Source organism: Mizuhopecten yessoensis, unplaced genomic scaffold (genome assembly GCF_002113885.1).
Source record: "Mizuhopecten yessoensis strain PY_sf001 unplaced genomic scaffold, ASM211388v2 scaffold2433, whole genome shotgun sequence".
Classification (NCBI taxonomy): domain Eukaryota; kingdom Metazoa; phylum Mollusca; class Bivalvia; order Pectinida; family Pectinidae; genus Mizuhopecten; species Mizuhopecten yessoensis.
In genome coordinates, this window is record NW_018404544.1 from 28893 (window position 1) to 52199 (window position 23307).

The 23307-nt window shown below is 37.6% G+C and overlaps 1 protein-coding gene across 5 annotated transcripts in view; it reads right to left on the reverse strand.

Annotated features, from left to right (window-relative positions):
• Positions 1 to 468: 468 nt before the first annotated feature.
• LOC110445972 (histidine--tRNA ligase, cytoplasmic-like) overlaps positions 469 to 23307 on the reverse strand; it is a 33567-nt gene continuing 10728 nt past the window's right edge. For 4 of the 5 annotated variants that reach the window (XM_021490891.1, XM_021490892.1, XM_021490893.1 and 1 more), the window contains 12 exons: positions 21121 to 21213; positions 13171 to 13290; positions 11824 to 11919; positions 11268 to 11393; positions 10019 to 10126; positions 9646 to 9744; positions 8229 to 8322; positions 7522 to 7722; positions 6024 to 6205; positions 5089 to 5205; positions 4487 to 4633; positions 469 to 2118 (listed from right to left, as the gene is read on the reverse strand). In XM_021490891.1, coding sequence (XP_021346566.1) covers positions 2056 to 2118; positions 4487 to 4633; positions 5089 to 5205; positions 6024 to 6205; positions 7522 to 7722; positions 8229 to 8322; positions 9646 to 9744; positions 10019 to 10126; positions 11268 to 11393; positions 11824 to 11919; positions 13171 to 13290; positions 21121 to 21213 — 1446 coding nt within the window. In that variant the 3' untranslated portion in view covers positions 469 to 2055. Of the gene's footprint in view, positions 2119 to 3099; positions 3492 to 4486; positions 4634 to 5088; positions 5206 to 6023; positions 6206 to 7521; positions 7723 to 8228; positions 8323 to 9645; positions 9745 to 10018; positions 10127 to 11267; positions 11394 to 11823; positions 11920 to 13170; positions 13291 to 21120; positions 21214 to 23307 lie in introns of all 5 variants that reach the window. The other variant, XR_002462416.1, reaches the window with a different exon arrangement.

Genomic DNA, 23307 nt, shown 5'->3' on the forward strand with positions numbered 1-23307 from the left:
CTCCTGGTTATTCAGAAGAATTTCTTTTATGGTTATTACATATTTGACCCCTGTGATCTTGAAAGTAGGTCAAGGTCATTTATTTGATGAAACTTAATAGCACTCCATCTCAGGTACCCAACGATCAAATACCATGACCCTAGACTCACCATAAGCTCACTGGTACTTCATACCAGCTGAGATAAGAAGGAAAATGCTTGGAAGGAGAAGCTGTTAAAAGGGTTACGCCCATTTCCACTCTCCGGCCCTGCCCTTTTGTTCCCAAGAGGGATAGCGATATCTTCCATTTATACAACAATGATCAAATATCCTTGCCCTATGGATGCTCTATAACAAATTATGTCAAAATCCCTTTAGATATTCTGGACTAGTAGTTGTTTTTAATTGTAGACAATAGATGACGGAGCACAATGGCATAAGCTCACTAACACTCTGTTCCAGATGAGAATGAGAACAAACCAAGTCAAGAAACTTTTACCAAATTTATTGCGTGAATGATCTGAGATTTATAACATCCAAAAGGTGGCGACTAGATCTACAATATCAGAAAAGTAAGTCAAGCTTCGTTGATTCAGCCACATTAATTCCCATTTACCCTTCAGAGAAAAAGACATTGTGTCCCCTGAAACACAAACGGGAGTTACGGTAAGTTATCATGTTTATCTAACTCGAGTTAAATTTTCAAAAAGAGGTTTATCAAGTGAAAATTAATTAATGAGAGTAAGATAAACAAGTTGACCAGCCATCACAAGTTTGGGAATCTGTTTCTCCCATAACATTCATATCATGTCTAGAAAACCATGTTTTCATCAGAAATGCATTATTTCTGTTTCAGATCAGGGAAACTATTGCAAAGAATCTTAATGTCATGATTGAAGATAAGATGCATTGTTATATAACATCACAATTAAAAGATTGCATTGACCAATGAAGTAACACCCAAGGCATTACCCACTAGCGGATAACCAAAACCAAAAAACTCCTAGCAGGTTTATCCAATGGTAGAGAAACCTATAGAGGTTGTGGGGGTGGCAATAGACTATGTACAAGCTAAACAATACCCTACACCTCTAACAAAGGGCAACTGCTTTACTCCATCAGATCATCTACATATTGTGTAATAACACTTCGTAACATGACTGGCTTGGCTTTAATCATGAATTATCTGGCATCTTCATGGGATGATGCCTCCTCAACAGCAACATCATGGATTCTGGACAAAGAAAGAACTTGTGCATGTGTTGTCTTGTTATAGAGTGTGACTTACCAAATCTGTTAAGTATCATTCAGCACAAGACTTGTAGCATACCTATTTTCAGTATCAACTGAACACTTGACAATGTGTTAAGATGTTTTTTTTCTCGTGAGCAGATACTAAAATTATAAAATATCTCCAGTTTTTACAATTGCAGCATTTTATTCAACAGTTTCTCATGAATAATAAAATTTGAGGGAGCTCCTCGAATCATCAAACAGTAGAACAAGAAAAGACATGACTCAACTTTACATAATTCTGATCTTTAGATATTATTTATCAAACCCAGTGATAAAACATTCTAGTTTTAAGTATGGCTGAAGAGTAATATTTTACAAAGAGAACTGTTGATATCTGGAACCATCTACCAGCTGAATGGTAGCGACATTAACAATCAAACAATCTGAGTATAGACAAGGTACACATTGCCAAAAACAGGCTCAGAAATACAATTACAAGGAATTATAAATTTGAGCTTGGAGTTGACAGCAGAGGATATTTGAGTACCAATCCGATATAAAGGTTTGTATCTATGCCAAAGCCTGAATCTCACATAAAATCCTACAATATATTTAGTATAGTTTATTGTAATCCAACTACTTTAATGTTTCTTGGAAAGCTGCTTTGCCACTTTGTTCCTTTACAGTGAGCGAAGGACTGATATTTTAAGAAAAAGCCAATATCTGTATTTGGTATTTTGGTAGTACAGGACAGGAACTGTTTGGATGCTAGATTGTTTTTCCTTCACAGTCCCGTTTAATAAGTTAAAAGCACTGGTCCCAGAGACTCGTGTCACATTCCTACGTCATCTTCTCCAACTCAGACTTTATTTCTGCAATCATTTGGTCTCTTGGTATGTTTTTCTGAAATGAAATTTTAAAGATAATGTATCTTTTACTTTCACATGGAGATGTTAGAAAAAGGCGTATACTTTCCTGATAGAAATGTAGTTCAGTAAAAGCAATGCGTTAATATCTGAGGATACTCATAGTGATAATTATTTGTATTAATTCTCTGATCAATGTTTTGTTAGTATGATCAGCTATTTATGGAATAAAACATCACTATTTGTGACAATGCCAGTGTACACAATAAGCAGTAGGCCTTTATTGACTATAGGAAATATGGTGGTCTATATAAACCAACATATGTTTAGACTGATAGTTTAATATTCAATTATCTGCAAATCACTGTGTGTTGATCGTGAATTCCCACAGAAGACCTAGAGTAGGAGGATGGACATTACATGGTCTATCACCCTGGTGAGGTAAACATCCAGCACAGACTGACCTGTAATTTCTGAAATCAACTTCAGTTATCTCCCTATACCATTGACATTTTTCAATTTATCATTTCATTATAAATTACAAGACAGTTGTGTACAAATGCATCTATACACCTTTAACAGAAAAGAACTGTTATCCACGTAGCCTGTTATTCAATCCTATTCATTTACCGTCTTGAATAAAAAAAAAATGAAATGAAATATTTGTAGACCCATTCATCAAATCCAATATGACCTTACCTCGTCCCGTGTGCCGGTTACTTCCCTCGTCCCGTGTGACGGTGTTTCTCAGCTTTACATACTGGTTCTCTATCCCTGACTGGCCTATGATGACTACCAGGGGAATACCTGATGTGTACTTACCTCGTCCCGTGTGATGGTGTTGCTCAGCTTTACATACTGGTTCTCTATCCCTGACTGGCCTATGATGACTACCAGGGGTAGACGTGAGGTGTACCTACCTCGTCCCGTGTGCTGGTGTTTCTCAGCTTTACATACTGGTTATCTATCTCTGACTGGCCTATGATGACTATCAGGGGTATCCCTGATGTGTACCTACCTCGTCCCGTGTGATGGTGTTTCTCAGCTTGACATACTGGTTCTCTATCTCTGACTGGCCTATGATAACTACCAGGGGTATACCTGATGTGTACCTACTTCGTCCCGTGTGCCGGTGTTTCTCAGCTTTACATACTGGTTATCTATCTCTGACTGGCCTATGATGACTATCAGGGGTATACCTGATGTGTACCTCCCTCGTCCCGTGTGATGGTGTTTCTCTGCTTTACATACTGGTTCTCTATCTCTGACGGGCCTATGATGACTACCAGGGGTATACATGATGTGTACTTACCTCGTCCCGTGTGATGGTGCTTCTCAGCTTTACGTTCTGGTTCTCTATCTCTGACTGGCCTATGATGAATACCAGGGGTATACCTGATGTGTACTTACCTTGTCCCGTGTGATGGTGTTTCTCAGCTTATTCATCAAATCCAATATGACCTTACCTCGTCCCGTGTGCCGGTTACTTCCCTCGTCCCGTGTGACGGTGTTTGTCAGCTTTACATACTGGTTCTCTATCTCTGACGGGCCTATGATGACTACCAGGGGTATACATGATGTGTACTTACCTCGTCCCGTGTGCTGGTGTTTCTCAGCTTTACATACTGGTTATCTATCTCTGACTGGCCTATGATGACTGCCAGAGGGATACCTGATGTCTCACAGTACTGGAACTGGTTCAGTGGTTTGGGACTGGCCTTGTAAGCTTGCTCAGTCTACAACCCAACCCATTCATCAAATCCAATATGACCTTTCCTCGTCCCGTGTGCCGGTTACTTCCCTCGTCCCGTGTGACGGTGTTTGTCAGCTTTACATACTGGTTCTCTATCTATGACTGGCCTATGATGACTACCAGGGGTATACATGATGTGTACTTACCTCGTCCCGTGTGATGGTGCTTCTCAGCTTTACATACTGGTTCTCTATTTCTGACTGGCCTATGATGACTATCAGGGGTATACCTGATGTGTACCTCCCTCGTCCCGTGTGATGGTGTTTCTCTGCTTTACATACTGGTTCTCTATCTCTGACGGGCCTATGATGACTACCAGGGGTATACATGATGTGTACTTACCTCGTCCCGTGTGATGGTGTTTCTCAGCTTTACATACTGGATCTCTATCTCTGACTGGCCTATGATGACTGCCAGAGGTATGCCTGATGTCTCACAGTACTGGAACTGGGTCAGTGGTTTGGGATTGGCCTTGTAAGCTTGCTCAGTCTACAACCCAACCCATTCATCAAATCCAATATGACCTTCCCTCGTCCCGTGTGCCGGTTACTTCCCTCGTCCCGTGTGACGGTGTTTGTCAGCTTTACATACTGGTTCTCTATCTCTGACGGGCCTATGATGACTACCAGGGGTATACATGATGTGTACTTACCTCGTCCCGTGTGATGGTGTTGCTCAGCTTTACATACTGGTTCTCTATCTCTGACTGGCCTATGATGACTGCCAGAGGTATACCTGATGTCTCACAGTACTGGAACTGGTTCAGTGGTTTGGGATTGGCCTTGTAAGCTTGCTCAGTCTACAACCCAGAGGAAAAAGTTTGGTTTGGTATCATTTTGTTTAATGTCCTATTAACAGCTAAGGTCATTTAAGGACGTGCCTCCATGTGTGTAGTGTATGTGCATTGCGTGTGTGTATGCAGGAGACAGGGTATGTTAGTTAGTCAGCAAGTCAGGACGGTTTTACACTTATGCTAATTTCATGAATGTTCATGTCTGTATATCAGTTACCTGGTAATGTAGAAATCTAATTGAAAGTGCAGACAAATACTTGAACCTTTTTTTTAAATGAGGAAATATTTTCAAGACCTATGTAAATTTTTCTATCAATATTTTCTATGTACAAATGCAACTTTTAACTGATAAAAATGATGACCTTGGTATAATTATTGGTAAATGCTTGTTAAGTCATTTTGCCAGAGTGTATTGGCAATATTCACTCTATGATGCTGCTGGTTATTTCCTCTTGCATTACCTTAATATTGGCATCCCAGAGCTCTCGACAGAGTTTTAGGCGCTCCTCCAGCAACCCTTTCTGAGCCGACACAACATACACCTCAGTTTCTGTTGTTCTGATCTTTGTCTTGGCTGCCTACAGGTAACATGAAAGTGATATAAAAGTCAGGATGTAGCTGTCATGTAGTAGCCATGATGTCATGAGCTCTTACTGATAAAAATATCTATGTAATCCTAGCAAGGAACCTGAGTTATAGATAATGTCCACAGCTTAAAGGTACCGATACAAATTAACATAAAGAAGTATGAAATCAAACGTTCCACACTTTTAGTTCACCAGTTAGGAGTTACAGCTAGTGATGTAAACCTGATGTCAGCATTCACTGAAAAACTGACACCGAGATACAGCACCATATCACAGTTACCTGTAATCTGTGAGTTTAAAATCTGTAATATTTCATTTTGAACAACTTGCATTCCTGAACTGAAGTACTTCCCCAATTCATTATAAATAAAAATACATAATTAAAAAAAAAATCAAAGTATCTGGACCAACAACACCCCTGTACCAGAAATCATCAGTGTTTACACTTATACACATTGGCAGACCTTTTCTATGATGGAATTGGTTTCTGTGCTTTGGTGGGGTTTTTGTGTGCTTTATGTCCTATTAACAGCTAACGGTTTTGGTGGTGGAGGAAAGCCGGAGTACACGGAGAAAAACCACCAACCTAATGCAACTACCTGAAAATTGTCCCACATAGGCCTCAAAACTGCAACCCAGTGTTGGAGGGCTAGTGATTGTAGATAGTCAGACACCTTAACCACTCGGCCATCCCGACCCGCTGTTTCTGTGTTTACACTTATAAATATTATTGCTATGAGAAGTCACTTTGTTAACACAAACGTTAATAACAGAGACTTTCCTAGGCATGAAACTTGGCATGAACTTACAATGGCCCGAGCTTCCATGATGGCGAACACACGTTCTATACCGATGCTGACACCAACACATGGTACTTTACGACCTTTTGGGTCAAAAATGCCGACCAGACCATCGTATCGTCCACCTCCAGCCACACTCCCGACAGACACAGACTCATCCCCTTTCTTTGCATTAGGATCATGGGTAAAACCTGAATGTGACAAAATGACAAAAATATTTGTTACACACTTCATAACAAAGCTATCTACAATACAAATTTCCTGTGGCTACTCCAGATAGTATTACATTGTTGGAGACAGGTATGTATATATGGTCAATAACATATCAATGATGGAGTCAAAAATAATCAACGCTTATATTGTGGGCCCAAGGAAAAAAATCTTCTCAGGACTTAACGGTCCCCTGAGTTGTAATAAAATTAATTCTAATTGTTAAAACATTAAGTGAAAACAGGAGGTAAAATATCTTCCTAGGGGAATTTCAAGTGATGAGGACACAGTTCTCACTTTTATATGCTTCATTATTCCTCTGTCAGTGATATCAAATATTTACTTTCTGTCAAACAATTCTGATGGAGTAGTCATTTCAACATTAAATAAATCAAAACTATCGTTTAAAACTTTCCCATCTGCCCCTTGTAAGCCACAGCTCTTATTTAAATAAAACTTTATATCGTTATTCCCGTGATTAAAAAAACCCCATTTTTAGTGGAATTTTAAATCTGACTTGAAAAATGAAAATCAAAATTATAATAACATTTTTCCACTTTCCACATTATCAATGGCAAACATTCACATACCAGTAACTTCCCCGAAACATTCACATATCTTCCCCGAAACATTCACAAAATTACCACAACCATTCACATTTCTCGCCACAACATTCACATAACTTACCACAAACATTCACATATCTAACCCCAAACATTCACATATCTTACCCCAAACATTCACATATCTTACCCAAAACATTCACATATCTTACCCCAAACATTCACATAACTTACCGCAAACATAACTTACGGCAAACATAACTTACCCCAAACATTCACATATCTTACGGCAAACATAACTTACCCCAAACATTCTCCTTTCTTACCCCAACATTCACAAAAACTTTAACCTGGTGATTTTGGATTAAAAAATATTCCAGTCCAAAACTGGCAAAAATCTCACAATTTGTTTCTTAATTTCTATTCCACTGCATCAATATTTACCCCATATTGGGTAATTTCTTTTTATTCTGATTGCACTGCATCAATATTAAACCCTTCAGGAACTTTCATGCCAATTAATTGCACCTAGTACATATCCAAAAATTAACTGAATGGCAAGCTTCTAAAAGAATTGCAACAAAAACTTCTCACATTGGGACCAGATCAAAAATGTTAAGTACCAGAGATCAGTCTTCAAAAAAAAATGTTCATGCCAAATATTAGCTTTCTAATACAACCATTAACTGAATGGCAAGCCTCTAACACTCTCGCACCAGTACTGGAGATCCCACCTTTAAGGACTCCCTCGTAGATGACACCAGTGTAGTAGTCGAGGCCGCGGGCTAGACTCAGGTCAAAGCTGACGTGATCGGAGATGCCGAACAGCTTACAGTACTTAAGGAGAAGGCTGATATCCTGGAGGCCTTCCACCGCAGCCTTCTGGCTCTTAATGGCCTCGTCTTCCAACAACTTCTCTATCAGATCTTGGCCACCTATAATACAAACATCATTATTTTCTCAAGTGGTTCAGCCAGCTTTATTTTACATGTACTTGATGTCCTTATACTGAACATAGAATTGCAAAAGCATTTGAGGCATATGTATAGACCTACAATAATTAATTGTAGACCTTACATTATTGTGGTTTACATATTGAGCCATGTGTACAATGTTGTATAGACCTACAATAATTAATTGTAGACCTTACATTATTGTGGTTTACATATTGAGCCAGGGTGTGTACAATGTTGTATAGACCTACAATAATTAATTGTAGACCTTACATTATTGTGGTTTACATATTGAGCCAGGGTGTGTACAATGTTGTATAGACCTACAATAATTAATTGTAGACCTTACATTATTGTGGTTTACATATTGAGCCAGGGTGTGTACAATGTTGTATAGACCTACAATAATTAATTGTAGACCTTACCTTATTGTGGTTTACATATTGAGCCATGTGTACAATGTTGTACATGTAGTAAGTTAATAGTACCTTGGAGCTTGACATATATCCCAATTTTATCTGCCACTTCCGGGTCGAGTTTTTTCTCTTCGATCATCTCTGTCCGTACATCCTCCCAGAATGTCTAGAAAAAATTAAACACAGTCTCCACTAGCATTGAAGGATTTGGTAGAGTGAAATATTTACCATCATTAAAACTCTAGCTGACAAAACTTAAAATCCTAGTATTGTTTAAAAAAAACCATTAAAGGGCTTGATTAGAGATCAGTACACTGGTCAAGCCTTGTTCATGTAAACACCTTTGTTTTTCATACAAGAGGCCCATTGGGCCTGCTGTTCATGATGTGGCATATGTGTCAAGTTAATTAAAACAAACCTGATAGCAATCAAGCCAACACTATAAAGGTTAAATATCATTACTCTGCAATCTCTGAATCTTTATTGCGAGATTGTTACTTGTGTTACTCGAACATACATTACAACCTTCCGAGTGAATTGAGATCATTTTAACAGCCATTGATATCTCAGTAAGCTACAGGACAAATAGAAACCCTAAACGCTCTTGTTTATTCTAAAGAACTGTTCAAAGGTTTCAACACATTAAACCCTGCAGTGTTTTTTTCTAAAAAATGCTACCATTAAGGAAGCATTTATATTGAAATTGGGAATGAAGATCCAATTTCTTTTTCATTTTGAGAAATTAAAGCAAATTTTGCTAGAGGAAGCAGCCTGTAATTGGCATTAAAACGGAAAGGGAAACAAATGCCCTGTGATATCAAAAGTAGGTCAAGGTCAAGGTCATCCATTTAAACAAATTTAATAGACCTTTTTCCTAACATGCTACTGGCCAAATATCATCAGGCTAGGCATCCCAGCCTTTATCTATACATTAGTGAATTTGATAAGGCCACAGATTGTCCTAATTAGGTCAAAATCCCTTTATTTGCACCTAAGCAGTTCTCTTTAAATTTCAAAATCACACAGTTCATTTATACAATTATCAGTTTACATGGCCCAGGAATGAACTGTGCAAAATATAGTCTAAATATCTACTGTTTAACTGGACAAGTACATGTACTTGGTAGTCTTTTAGAGGAAAAGTTGATGATAGACAATGTGTCATGACATGTTCACTCAGACGGGAACAAGTTTCACATGACCCGGAGAAAAATATTTCTAAATGATTAATGAAGCAACACATTCCAAAATTGTCAAATTCAAAAATCTATTAAAATCTAGTCTTATCTCAACTTCATCCTGACAATCTTTACTTCGTTTTAAGGTTTATAGGGACCTTTTTCATAGTAAATCATTGAAGAAAACTTATCTAATCAGTTTAGGTGTAGAAATATTTTACCAAACAGAGATTTAGTTGTATGATGTGGTTTATTGAGAGACCTCGCTGTACAGAGTTGTTGATGAGACTTTGATCAGCCCCATGCCTTACCTTGTCCAGTTTGTCTACGGAGGAACAAATTGTTCTGAATTTCTCATCTGGTACTCCACAAGCAGCAAACATACCATCTAACAACTTTCTATGGTTCACCTGTAAAAACAAGCATCATACAGAATAAAACACCTTCCTTGTGCTTCACCCTGAACCAACATACTTATAACTCTAATGTGTATTTTTAAGATTATTTTTTGAAAACTAACAGTTAAGAATACTCAATCAGTCAAAAACATATATTACGGTATATCATGGTTTTATAAAGCAAGGTATCATTCCGACCTATTTCTTTCTAACTTCTTTCAGCCATGGTGATTCTACTAGTGAAACTTCACCTCTGATCTCTACATTAAACTAGGCAAACACATACCTTGATAACAAAATCTCCAAGTTCTAATTTGGATAATATTTCTGTTACAATCTTTATACACTCAGCATCAGGTATCATGGGGTCGTACTGTCCTGCTATGTCAAAGTCCTGTAGGGAAGGGAAACAAGTTTATAAACAATAGCCTTTAGGCCGTAAAGGTAATCTTATTATTTTACAAAACTTCAACAAAAATAGGAGTTTTCACCATGTAATCATGTATATACATGCATCTTTAAATTCTCCTTTTCCACTAAAGATGTATCAAAATAAATGTACAACAGAACCTGACTCTCAACACAACAACATTCATAATAACCAGCAAGACATCCTCACTGATGAGAAAACACATAACTCTACTTGTCAATATTGATAAGCAATCTTTCTTGATGAATTAATCCCATGGGCCTTAATGGTTCCCTGGGATTTTATTTTTGTCAATTTAAAATCTGTTGAATACCAAACCCATGCATCAAAGAGTGCAAGAGATGTAAGCTGTACCAAGAACTAAATCCTTTGTGGTGGTCAAGATACCAAGGCTGTGAGTGCATTTGTTTCTTTGTCTAGCAATCTAATTGTGGTTATGGGGCAAGGATTTTTTGTAACCATGTTATGACCCACAGTCCACAAGGTCCAGTCCAAACACTGTAGCCAGTCCCAGTGGTAGAAGTGTATTCATCACTTCAAGTCTAGCAACTCTTTATATGGTTAAAGGGTGGGAATCAGCTGTTCCATGACTAAGGGAGTAAGTACCCAGGGGTGGGTTGTGACCCCAGAGCCAATGCTGAAACAAGAGTGTATTGGTCTCTTGTTGAAAATATGGTTATAGGTTGAGGCCCACAACCTTCATTTACACAACAGTGAATCCCTTTTACCCAAAGATGCTCTAGACAAATTTAGTCAAAATATCTCCTTTTGTATGGAAGGAGAAGGATTTTGAAAACTTCACCTGTTTGCCCAGTGATGCTACAGACCAAACTTGGTTTAAATCCCTATTTCTTTGGAAGAACAAGTATTTTAAAGGGATAACACCCTGATTTGTATCAAAATGAGCTCTCTTTGCCCAACAATGTTCCAGACCAGATTTGATTTAATTCTGGTCTGCTGTTATGGACTAGTAGCCTTTTAAATGAAAAGTTGATGACAGATCCTTTGCAATGGCATCAACTCATGTGGCCAAACGTTGGAAGTGTGCCGAGAAACAAAGTTCTGTAGTCACAGGTCTCCTCTATAAGTTCCTGTTAATACTCACACACTGGTAAAATTCCCTGAACCGGCCACGTGTCATGGCTGGGTTGTCTCGGCGATACACCTTCGCTATGTGGTAGCGCTTGATATTCGATACTTTATTCATGGCTAGATAGCGTGCAAATGGCACCTGTAATCTGAGTTGAGGAATTATAGACATGACATTATGTTGGCCTTTATTTCAGATGAGGATATGAAGTATTAAAGCAATGAAGCATGTTTACATAAATAATTCTTGTTGGCATGGATAGAATCAAGCCAAGATGGGTGTGTGTCTTTGGTACGGAAGAAGCAGGAATACCTGGAGATATTCATTTAAATCTTGCTCATGTTCTAAAAAAGATCTTAAATTTGTTTCCATTTCATGAAATGGGAATTCAAGTATGATCCTTTATATCTGATATATCTGATTTTATAACTAGCCACACTGTGTTCAATTCCTTTCGCTTTAATCAAGTGTTACACAAACTGAGTTTGGACAAAAGTCTGAAATATTTTTCTTCTGAACAAAATTAGAAAAGAACAAAAGAAAATACAGCAGACCATACAGTCAAGGATACTGTCAGATCATATCGGAGGGACAAGAGTTCTCCCCCTTGATCCTTTAAATCATAAATCAACTTGGAGTCTTCACCATACTTCCCTGTTAGTGTTTCCTGCAATGGAATGAAGGAATGACAATGTAAAATGTATTAAGATATTATATATATAAGATATAAAAACTTCACAGCTGACAGATTACATTCCTATTAGGAAATGTTTAAAGTCAACCATAACAATCCTAACATATTAAAAGCTCCTTTTTGAGTAAAATAAAAGTTTTTAAACAAGACCATGATGTATTTATACATAAAATATTTATAGAAATTAATAAAAAAAATGCATCTCATTACCGTTTATTAGCATAAACTTCAGCAGTTTTCCAAGTTACTTCAAACAGCCAAACTTTTGTGATAGCCTTTCCACAACTTGGTCAGATAGCCTCTATGTAACTAGGTCAGATAGCCTCTACATAACTAGGTCAGATAGCCTATCAATAACTAGTTCAGATAACCTCTACATAATTAGGTCAGATAGCCCCTACATAACTAGGTCAGAAAGCCTCTACATAACTAGGTCAGATAGCCTATCAATAACTAGTTTAGATAGCCTCTACATAATTAGGTCAGATAGCCCTTACATAACTAGATCAGATAGCCTCTCAATAACTAGGTCATATAGCCCCTACATAACTAGGTCATATAGCCTCTACATAACTAGGTCATATATCCCCCAAATTAACTAGGTCAGATAGCCTCTACATAACAAGGTCAGATAGCCTCTACATAACAAGGTCAGATAGCCTCTCAATAACTAGTTCAGATAGCCTCTACATAATTAGGTCAGATAGCCCCTACATAACTCGGTCAGATAGTCTCTCAATAACTAGGTCATATAGACCCTACATAACTAGGTAAGATAGCCTCTACATAACTAGGTCATATATCCCCTACATAACTAGGTCAGATAGCCTCTACATAACTAGGTCAGATAGTTTATATGTAACTAGGTCAGAAAGCCTCTACATAACTAGGTCAGATAGCCTTGCAATAACTAGTTCAGATAGCCTCTCAATAACTAGGTTAGATAGCCTCTACATAACTAGGTCAGATAGCCTCTACATAACTAGGTCAGATAACCTCTACATAGCTAGGTCAGATAGCCTCTACATAACTAGGTCAGATAACCTCTACATAACTAGGTCAGATAATCTCTACATAACTAGGTTAGATAGCCCCTAGTCGTAACTAGGTAAGATAGTTTATATGTAACTAGGTCAGATTTTGTTTGGAAAAAGAAAAAAAGTTTCATGGTATAGTTTAAACTATTCCAAAAATTCTTCCTATGTATCTAGAAAAGTAGCTTACCTTAAGCTCAAATACAGGTGTGTCGATGGTTTCTGCTCCATGGCGTTTGAAGGTTGCAACAATAGTGTTGAATACACTCTCCCTAATTGCCATCTGTATGGGAGTGTAATCTTTTGTGCCCTGTAATACAACCAGACTAATATCATTATACAGCTCAAAATAACATTCAACATTTCTTGACCAACAGTTAGACAAGGTGCACAGCTCTATAAATAGAGAAGGTCAGTCCAATTTATATACTTCATTTACATCCTTTGATGTACAAAGTGTTATGTGTTATGTTATAGGCAGTTCTTAGGAAGGATTAGTGCAAAATGGCTGTATGACTTGGAGAGATAACTCCAATGTATACTTACTACACACCCTCATTGTAAGTGTTTTGAGTACCAAGTATCATTCCAGTCAGTGAAGTACTCAAGAGTATACTTACAACACACCCTCATTGTAAGTGTTTTGAGTACCGAGTATCCTTCCAGTCAGTGAAGTACTCAAGAGTATACTTATTACTTCACACCCCTCATTGTAAGTGTTTTGAGTACCAAGTACCATTCCAGTCAGTGAAGTGTTTAAGAGTATACTTACTTCACACCCCTCATTGTAAGTGTTTTGAGTACCAAGTACCATTCCAGTCAGTGAAGTGTTTAAGAGTATACTTATTTCACACCCCTCATTGTAAGTGTTTTGAGTACCAAGTATCATTCCAGTTAGTGAAGTACTCAAGAGTATACTTACTTCACACCCCTGATTGTAAGCGTTTTGAGTACCAAGTATCTTTCCAGTCAGTGAAGTGTTTAAGAGTATACTTACTTCACACCCCTGATTGTAAGTGTTTTGAGTACCAAGTATCTTTCCAGTCAGTGAAGTGTTTAAGAGTATACTTACTTCACACCCCTCATTGTAAGTGTTTTGAGTACCAAGTATCATTCCAGTCAGTGAAGTGTTTAAGAGTATACTTACTTCACACCCCTCATTGTAAGTGTTTTGAGTACCAAGTATCATTCCAGTCAGTGAAGTACTCAAGAGTATACTTACTTCACACCCCTCATTGTAAGTGTTTTGAGTACCAAGTATCATTCCAGTCAGTGAAGTACTCAAGAGTATACTTACTTCACACCCCTCATTGTAAGTGTTTTGAGTACCAAGTATCATTCCAGTCAGTGAAGTACTCAAGAGTATACTTACTTCACACCCCTCATTGTAAGTGTTTTGAGTACCAAGTATCATTCCAGTCAGTGAAGTACTCAAGAGTATACTTACTTCACACCCCTCATTGTAAGTGTTTTGAGTACCAAGTATCATTCCAGTCAGTGAAGTACTCAAGAGTATACTTACTTCACACCCCTCATTGTAAGTGTTTTGAGTACCAAGTATCATTCCAGTCAGTGAAGTACTCAAGAGTATACTTACTTCACACCCCTCATTGTAAGTGTTTTGAGTACCAAGTATCATTCCAGTCAGTGAAGTACTCAAGAGTATACTTACTTCACACCCCTCATTGTAAGTGTTTTGAGTACCAAGTATCATTCCAGTCAGTGAAGTACTCAAGAGTATACTTACTTCACACCCCTCATTGTAAGTGTTTTGAGTACCAAGTATCATTCCAGTCAGTGAAGTACTCAAGAGTATACTTACTTCACACCCCTCATTGTAAGTGTTTTGAGTACCAAGTATCATTCCAGTCAGTGAAGTACTCAAGAGTATACTTACTTCACACCCCTCATTGTAAGTGTTTTGAGTACCAAGTATCATTCCAGTCAGTGAAGTACTCAAGAGTATACTTACTTCACACCCCTCATTGTAAGTGTTTTGAGTACCAAGTATCATTCCAGTCAGTGAAGTACTCAAGAGTATACTTACTTCACACCCCTCATTGTAAGTGTTTTGAGTACCAAGTATCATTCCAGTCAGTGAAGTACTCAAGAGTATACTTACTTCACACCCCTCATTGTAAGTGTTTTGAGTACCAAGTATCATTCCAGTCAGTGAAGTACTCAAGAGTATACTTACTTCACACCCCTCATTGTAAGTGTTTTGAGTACCAAGTATCATTCCAGTCAGTGAAGTACTCAAGAGTATACTTACTTCACACCCCTCATTGTAAGTGTTTTGAGTACCAAGTATCATTCCAGTCAGTGAAGTACTCAAGAGTATACTTACTTCACACCCCTCATTGTAAGTGTTTTGAGTACCAAGTATCATTCCAGTCAGTGAAGTACTCAAGAGTATACTTACTTCACACCCCTCATTGTAAGTGTTTTGAGTACCAAGTATCATTCCAGTCAGTGAAGTACTCAAGAGTATACTTACTTCACACCCCTCATTGTAAGTGTTTTGAGTACCAAGTATCATTCCAGTCAGTGAAGTACTCAAGAGTATACTTACTTCACACCCCTCATTGTAAGTGTTTTGAGTACCAAGTATCATTCCAGTCAGTGAAGTACTCAAGAGTATACTTACTTCACACCCCTCATTGTAAGTGTTTTGAGTACCAAGTATCATTCCAGTCAGTGAAGTACTCAAGAGTATACTTACTTCACACCCCTCATTGTAAGTGTTTTGAGTACCAAGTATCATTCCAGTCAGTGAAGTACTCAAGAGTATACTTACTTCACACCCCTCATTGTAAGTGTTTTGAGTACCAAGTATCATTCCAGTCAGTGAAGTACTCAAGAGTATACTTACTTCACACCCCTCATTGTAAGTGTTTTGAGTACCAAGTATCATTCCAGTCAGTGAAGTACTCAAGAGTATACTTACTTCACACCCCTCATTGTAAGTGTTTTGAGTACCAAGTATCATTCCAGTCAGTGAAGTACTCAAGAGTATACTTACTTCACACCCCTCATTGTAAGTGTTTTGAGTACCAAGTATCATTCCAGTCAGTGAAGTACTCAAGAGTATACTTACTTCACACCCCTCATTGTAAGTGTTTTGAGTACCAAGTATCATTCCAGTCAGTGAAGTACTCAAGAGTATACTTACTTCACACCCCTCATTGTAAGTGTTTTGAGTACCAAGTATCATTCCAGTCAGTGAAGTACTCAAGAGTATACTTACTTCACACCCCTCATTGTAAGTGTTTTGAGTACCAAGTATCATTCCAGTCAGTGAAGTACTCAAGAGTATACTTACTTCACACCCCTCATTGTAAGTGTTTTGAGTACCAAGTATCATTCCAGTCAGTGAAGTACTCAAGAGTATACTTACTTCACACCCCTCATTGTAAGTGTTTTGAGTACCAAGTATCATTCCAGTCAGTGAAGTACTCAAGAGTATACTTACTTCACACCCCTCATTGTAAGTGTTTTGAGTACCAAGTATCATTCCAGTCAGTGAAGTACTCAAGAGTATACTTACTTCACACCCCTCATTGTAAGTGTTTTGAGTACCAAGTATCATTCCAGTCAGTGAAGTACTCAAGAGTATACTTACTTCACACCCCTCATTGTAAGTGTTTTGAGTACCAAGTATCATTCCAGTCAGTGAAGTACTCAAGAGTATACTTACTTCACACCCCTCATTGTAAGTGTTTTGAGTACCAAGTATCATTCCAGTCAGTGAAGTACTCAAGAGTATACTTACTTCACACCCCTCATTGTAAGTGTTTTGAGTACCAAGTATCATTCCAGTCAGTGAAGTACTCAAGAGTATACTTACTTCACACCCCTCATTGTAAGTGTTTTGAGTACCAAGTATCATTCCAGTCAGTGAAGTACTCAAGAGTATACTTACTTCACACCCCTCATTGTAAGTGTTTTGAGTACCAAGTATCATTCCAGTCAGTGAAGTACTCAAGAGTATACTTACTTCACACCCCTCATTGTAAGTGTTTTGAGTACCAAGTATCATTCCAGTCAGTGAAGTACTCAAGAGTATACTTACTTCACACCCCTCATTGTAAGTGTTTTGAGTACCAAGTATCATTCCAGTCAGTGAAGTACTCAAGAGTATACTTACTTCACACCCCTCATTGTAAGTGTTTTGAGTACCAAGTATCATTCCAGTCAGTGAAGTACTCAAGAGTATACTTACTTCACACCCCTCATTGTAAGTGTTTTGAGTACCAAGTATCATTCCAGTCAGTGAAGTACTCAAGAGTATACTTACTTCACACCCCTCATTGTAAGTGTTTTGAGTACCAAGTATCATTCCAGTCAGTGAAGTACTCAAGAGTATACTTACTTCACACCCCTCATTGTAAGTGTTTTGAGTACCAAGTATCATTCCAGTCAGTGAAGTACTCAAGAGTATACTTACTTCACACCCCTCATTGTAAGTGTTTTGAGTACCAAGTATCATTCCAGTCAGTGAAGTACTCAAGAGTATACTTACTTCACACCCCTCATTGTAAGTGTTTTGAGTACCAAGTATCATTCCAGTCAGTGAAGTACTCAAGAGTATACTTACTTCACACCCCTCATTGTAAGTGTTTTGAGTACCAAGTATCATTCCAGTCAGTGAAGTACTCAAGAGTATACTTACTTCACACCCCTCATTGTAAGTGTTTTGAGTACCAAGTATCATTCCAGTCAGTGAAGTACTCAAGAGTATACTTACTTCACACCCCTCATTGTAAGTGTTTTGAGTACCAAGTATCATTCCAGTCAGTGAAGTACTCAAGAGTATACTTACTTCACACCCCTCATTGTAAGTGTTTTGAGTACCAAGTATCATTCCAGTCAGTGAAGTACTCAAGAGTATACTTACTTCACACCCCTCATTGTAAGTGTTTTGAGTACCAAGTATCATTCCAGTCAGTGAAGTACTCAAGAGTATACTTACTTCACACCCCTCATTGTAAGTGTTTTGAGTACCAAGTATCATTCCAGTCAGTGAAGTACTCAAGAGTATACTTACTTCACACCCCTCATTGTAAGTGTTTTGAGTACCAAGTATCATTCCAGTCAGTGAAGTACTCAAGAGTATACTTACTTCACACCCCTCATTGTAAGTGTTTTGAGTACCAAGTATCATTCCAGTCAGTGAAGTACTCAAGAGTATACTTACTTCACACCCCTCATTGTAAGTGTTTTGAGTACCAAGTATCATTCCAGTCAGTGAAGTACTCAAGAGTATACTTACTTCACACCCCTCATTGTAAGTGTTTTGAGTACCAAGTATCATTCCAGTCAGTGAAGTACTCAAGAGTATACTTACTTCACACCCCTCATTGTAAGTGTTTTGAGTACCAAGTATCATTCCAGTCAGTGAAGTACTCAAGAGTATACTTACTTCACACCCCTCATTGTAAGTGTTTTGAGTACCAAGTATCATTCCAGTCAGTGAAGTACTCAAGAGTATACTTACTTCACACCCCTCATTGTAAGTGTTTTGAGTACCAAGTATCATTCCAGTCAGTGAAGTACTCAAGAGTATACTTACTTCACACCCCTCATTGTAAGTGTTTTGAGTACCAAGTATCATTCCAGTCAGTGAAGTACTCAAGAGTATACTTACTTCACACCCCTCATTGTAAGTGTTTTGAGTACCAAGTATCATTCCAGTCAGTGAAGTACTCAAGAGTATACTTACTTCACACCCCTCATTGTAAGTGTTTTGAGTACCAAGTATCATTCCAGTCAGTGAAGTACTCAAGAGTATACTTACTTCACACCCCTCATTGTAAGTGTTTTGAGTACCAAGTATCATTCCAGTCAGTGAAGTACTCAAGAGTATACTTACTTCACACCCCTCATTGTAAGTGTTTTGAGTACCAAGTATCATTCCAGTCAGTGAAGTACTCAAGAGTATACTTACTTCACACCCCTCATTGTAAGTGTTTTGAGTACCAAGTATCATTCCAGTCAGTGAAGTACTCAAGAGTATACTTACTTCACACCCCTCATTGTAAGTGTTTTGAGTACCAAGTATCATTCCAGTCAGTGAAGTACTCAAGAGTATACTTACTTCACACCCCTCATTGTAAGTGTTTTGAGTACCAAGTATCATTCCAGTCAGTGAAGTACTCAAGAGTATACTTACTTCACACCCCTCATTGTAAGTGTTTTGAGTACCAAGTATCATTCCAGTCAGTGAAGTACTCAAGAGTATACTTACTTCACACCCCTCATTGTAAGTGTTTTGAGTACCAAGTATCATTCCAGTCAGTGAAGTACTCAAGAGTATACTTACTTCACACCCCTCATTGTAAGTGTTTTGAGTACCAAGTATCATTCCAGTCAGTGAAGTACTCAAGAGTATACTTACTTCACACCCCTCATTGTAAGTGTTTTGAGTACCAAGTATCATTCCAGTCAGTGAAGTACTCAAGAGTATACTTACTTCACACCCCTCATTGTAAGTGTTTTGAGTACCAAGTATCATTCCAGTCAGTGAAGTACTCAAGAGTATACTTACTTCACACCCCTCATTGTAAGTGTTTTGAGTACCAAGTATCATTCCAGTCAGTGAAGTACTCAAGAGTATACTTACTTCACACCCCTCATTGTAAGTGTTTTGAGTACCAAGTATCATTCCAGTCAGTGAAGTACTCAAGAGTATACTTACTTCACACCCCTCATTGTAAGTGTTTTGAGTACCAAGTATCATTCCAGTCAGTGAAGTACTCAAGAGTATACTTACTTCACACCCCTCATTGTAAGTGTTTTGAGTACCAAGTATCATTCCAGTCAGTGAAGTACTCAAGAGTATACTTACTTCACACCCCTCATTGTAAGTGTTTTGAGTACCAAGTATCATTCCAGTCAGTGAAGTACTCAAGAGTATACTTACTTCACACCCCTCATTGTAAGTGTTTTGAGTACCAAGTATCATTCCAGTCAGTGAAGTACTCAAGAGTATACTTACTTCACACCCCTCATTGTAAGTGTTTTGAGTACCAAGTATCATTCCAGTCAGTGAAGTACTCAAGAGTATACTTACTTCACACCCCTCATTGTAAGTGTTTTGAGTACCAAGTATCATTCCAGTCAGTGAAGTACTCAAGAGTATACTTACTTCACACCCCTCATTGTAAGTGTTTTGAGTACCAAGTATCATTCCAGTCAGTGAAGTACTCAAGAGTATACTTACTTCACACCCCTCATTGTAAGTGTTTTGAGTACCAAGTATCATTCCAGTCAGTGAAGTACTCAAGAGTATACTTACTTCACACCCCTCATTGTAAGTGTTTTGAGTACCAAGTATCATTCCAGTCAGTGAAGTACTCAAGAGTATACTTACTTCACACCCCTCATTGTAAGTGTTTTGAGTACCAAGTATCATTCCAGTCAGTGAAGTACTCAAGAGTATACTTACTTCACACCCCTCATTGTAAGTGTTTTGAGTACCAAGTATCATTCCAGTCAGTGAAGTACTCAAGAGTATACTTACTTCACACCCCTCATTGTAAGTGTTTTGAGTACCAAGTATCATTCCAGTCAGTGAAGTACTCAAGAGTATACTTACTTCACACCCCTCATTGTAAGTGTTTTGAGTACCAAGTATCATTCCAGTCAGTGAAGGACTCAAGAGTATACTTACTTCACACCCCTCATTGTAAGTGTTTGGAGTACCAAGTATCAATCCAGTCAGTGAAGTACTCAAGAGTATACTTACTACACACCCTCATTGTATGTGTTTTGAGTACCAAGTATCATTCCAGTCAGTGAAGTACTCAAGAGTATACTTACTTCACACCTCTCATTGTAAGTGTTTTGAGTACCAAGTATCATTCCAGTCAGTGAAGGACTCAATAGTATACTTACTACACACCCTCATTGTAAGTGTTTTGAGTACCGAGTATCATTCCAGTCAGTGAAGTACTCAAGAGTATACTTACTTCACACCCCTCATTGTAAGTGTTTTGAGTACCAAGTATCATTCCAGTCAGTGAAGGACTCGAGAGTATACTTACTTCACACCCCTCATTGTAATTAAGAAACTTCATTCTTTTCCATAGTTTTATTTTTTTCATCTATTTACATGCTGCAATGTAGTTTGAAAATATACCTTTGGACATTTCAGGACAAAATTCTTTGTTGACGGAGCATCCCCTTTTATCTGGCATTTTAATGCTAACAGTTTGTCCACTTCTTCTTTAATCTACAAAATAGAAAATATCAACATGATGATTTAATACAAATCTCTAAAATGTTAACAATTTTGGAATGAACTGTTTTACAGTGTTTAGTCAATAAAAAGGACATCTAAACACTCTGAATCATATCACCAAATACCTTCGTTAGAAATTGTGCAGTGAAATTACAGACAATTAAGGCATAACAAGAGTAGGGCAGAAAAAATATATGCCATATAGTGGTATATACTTTCCTACATTGAAATTAGATCTGCATCATTCTAAGAGTGGTTAGCTGACATGCTATAAAAAATGTAGGAGAAAATCTCCAGACAAAAAAATCAAATACTGAAATGAACAAAGGGCAATAACTTTTGCAAAAATCGTTGAATCAAAATTCCTTTCACAACTTCATATAATGATTATAATGTATAACAAGTTTTAAAGAGATCCGTTGAAAAATGTAGGAGGAGATTACCGGACAAAAATCAAATACTGAAAGGCAATAACTTTTGCAAAAATTATTGTTGAATCAAAATTCTTTTCAAGGAAACACAACAACATATCATGATTATTTAACCTACTAAGTTTCAAAGAAATCATTCAAAAAATGTAGGAGGAAATATCCGGACAAAAAATCAAATACTAAAATGAACAAAGGGCAATAACTATTGAAAGAATTGTCAAATCAAAATTCTTGTAAGGGAGACACAACTTCATATCATGATTATGATGCATACCAAGTTTCAAAGAGATCGGTCGAAAGATGTAGGAGGAGATTGCCAGACAAACAAATGTTTACACCGGTCGGCCGGACAACCCCATACCATAATACTTCCGTCAAATGTGACGGGCGTATAAAAATGAATTTTGTGTTTTAAATGTTGCTACTGACAATAGTTCTGACAGCTATATGTACTATTATTAGACAAGAGATCCCAGAGGAGGATCTTGGCGACTATCATCTACAATCATCTGACCTATACGAGTTTGATATTTTCTCAGTAAACAATAAATACATCTTGATTGAACCTTTTAGCAGGCTTCGTACTGCTAGGTGTGACACTGTCCTTTCAAAGTGAGGTAGATGTTTGACCTAATTTGAACAGTCATAATCAAGATGTCTGCCAGGTGGTCAACTTGATTTTTTCTTGTCAGTCTTAAAATTGACCATGCAAAAAAAGGACCAAGTGGAACCTACATATGAATTTGAGAAAAATAGTCAGATAATTGGAGTTATTTGAATTATGTCTCTAAAGTAAAAAATTGTACAAAATTGGTATCGGTACTTTATTACTCATATAAATCAACTGAAGTTCTTTTGATTTTTGATTCTGCAAAAGGTAACCAGTGGGCCTAAATTGGTCATCTTGTTTAACACGACTACTGTAGAACTATGATAAATTACATCTCATTATATATATGTCATGAGCAATAACATGTAAAATTTCATGAACTTTTAAGTGAACATTGCATACAAAATTAATGCTTGGGGTCTAATCACACATATGTACTAGGGGTGTTACAAGTACCCGAATAAGGGTCAGTTTCAATAGGAAACCATTATAAAACTGTGTAGCTGGGAACCCTCCTGCCTGTGTCAACTATGTTTAAAGAAGAATAAAATATTTTACTATCCCAGTCATATGTTCTGCTTTCATTTATTGCATATGGTACACACAAATCTGAACGACAAACTGAAAAAGTAATAGTAAATCTGTCAGCAAATCACAGGCAATGACAGCCAAGCTGAATTCCAAATTAAGCCAAATACTAACTACACTTCTTCAAGTCCATGAGACAAGCACTTATACTTAGTCTGATCCAAATCTAATCAGTAGAACTGGAGAAAAATTTAGAAAAATGTGCCAGCCAATCAGAGGCCATGTCGGCCATATTGGATTCCAAAATGAACCAAAAAATAACGACAATTACAGGACAAACATCTTTACCAAACTTGATCCAAATTTGAACAGTGAAACTGAAAAAAAATGCCTTATAAATTTAAAATAGTTAATGGACAGACGAGTCACTATGGCAATAGCTCACTTGGTCCTTCAGACCAGGTGAGCTAAAAATGACAACTGATGCATGGCAAAAAAAAAAAGCACACCAAGGTC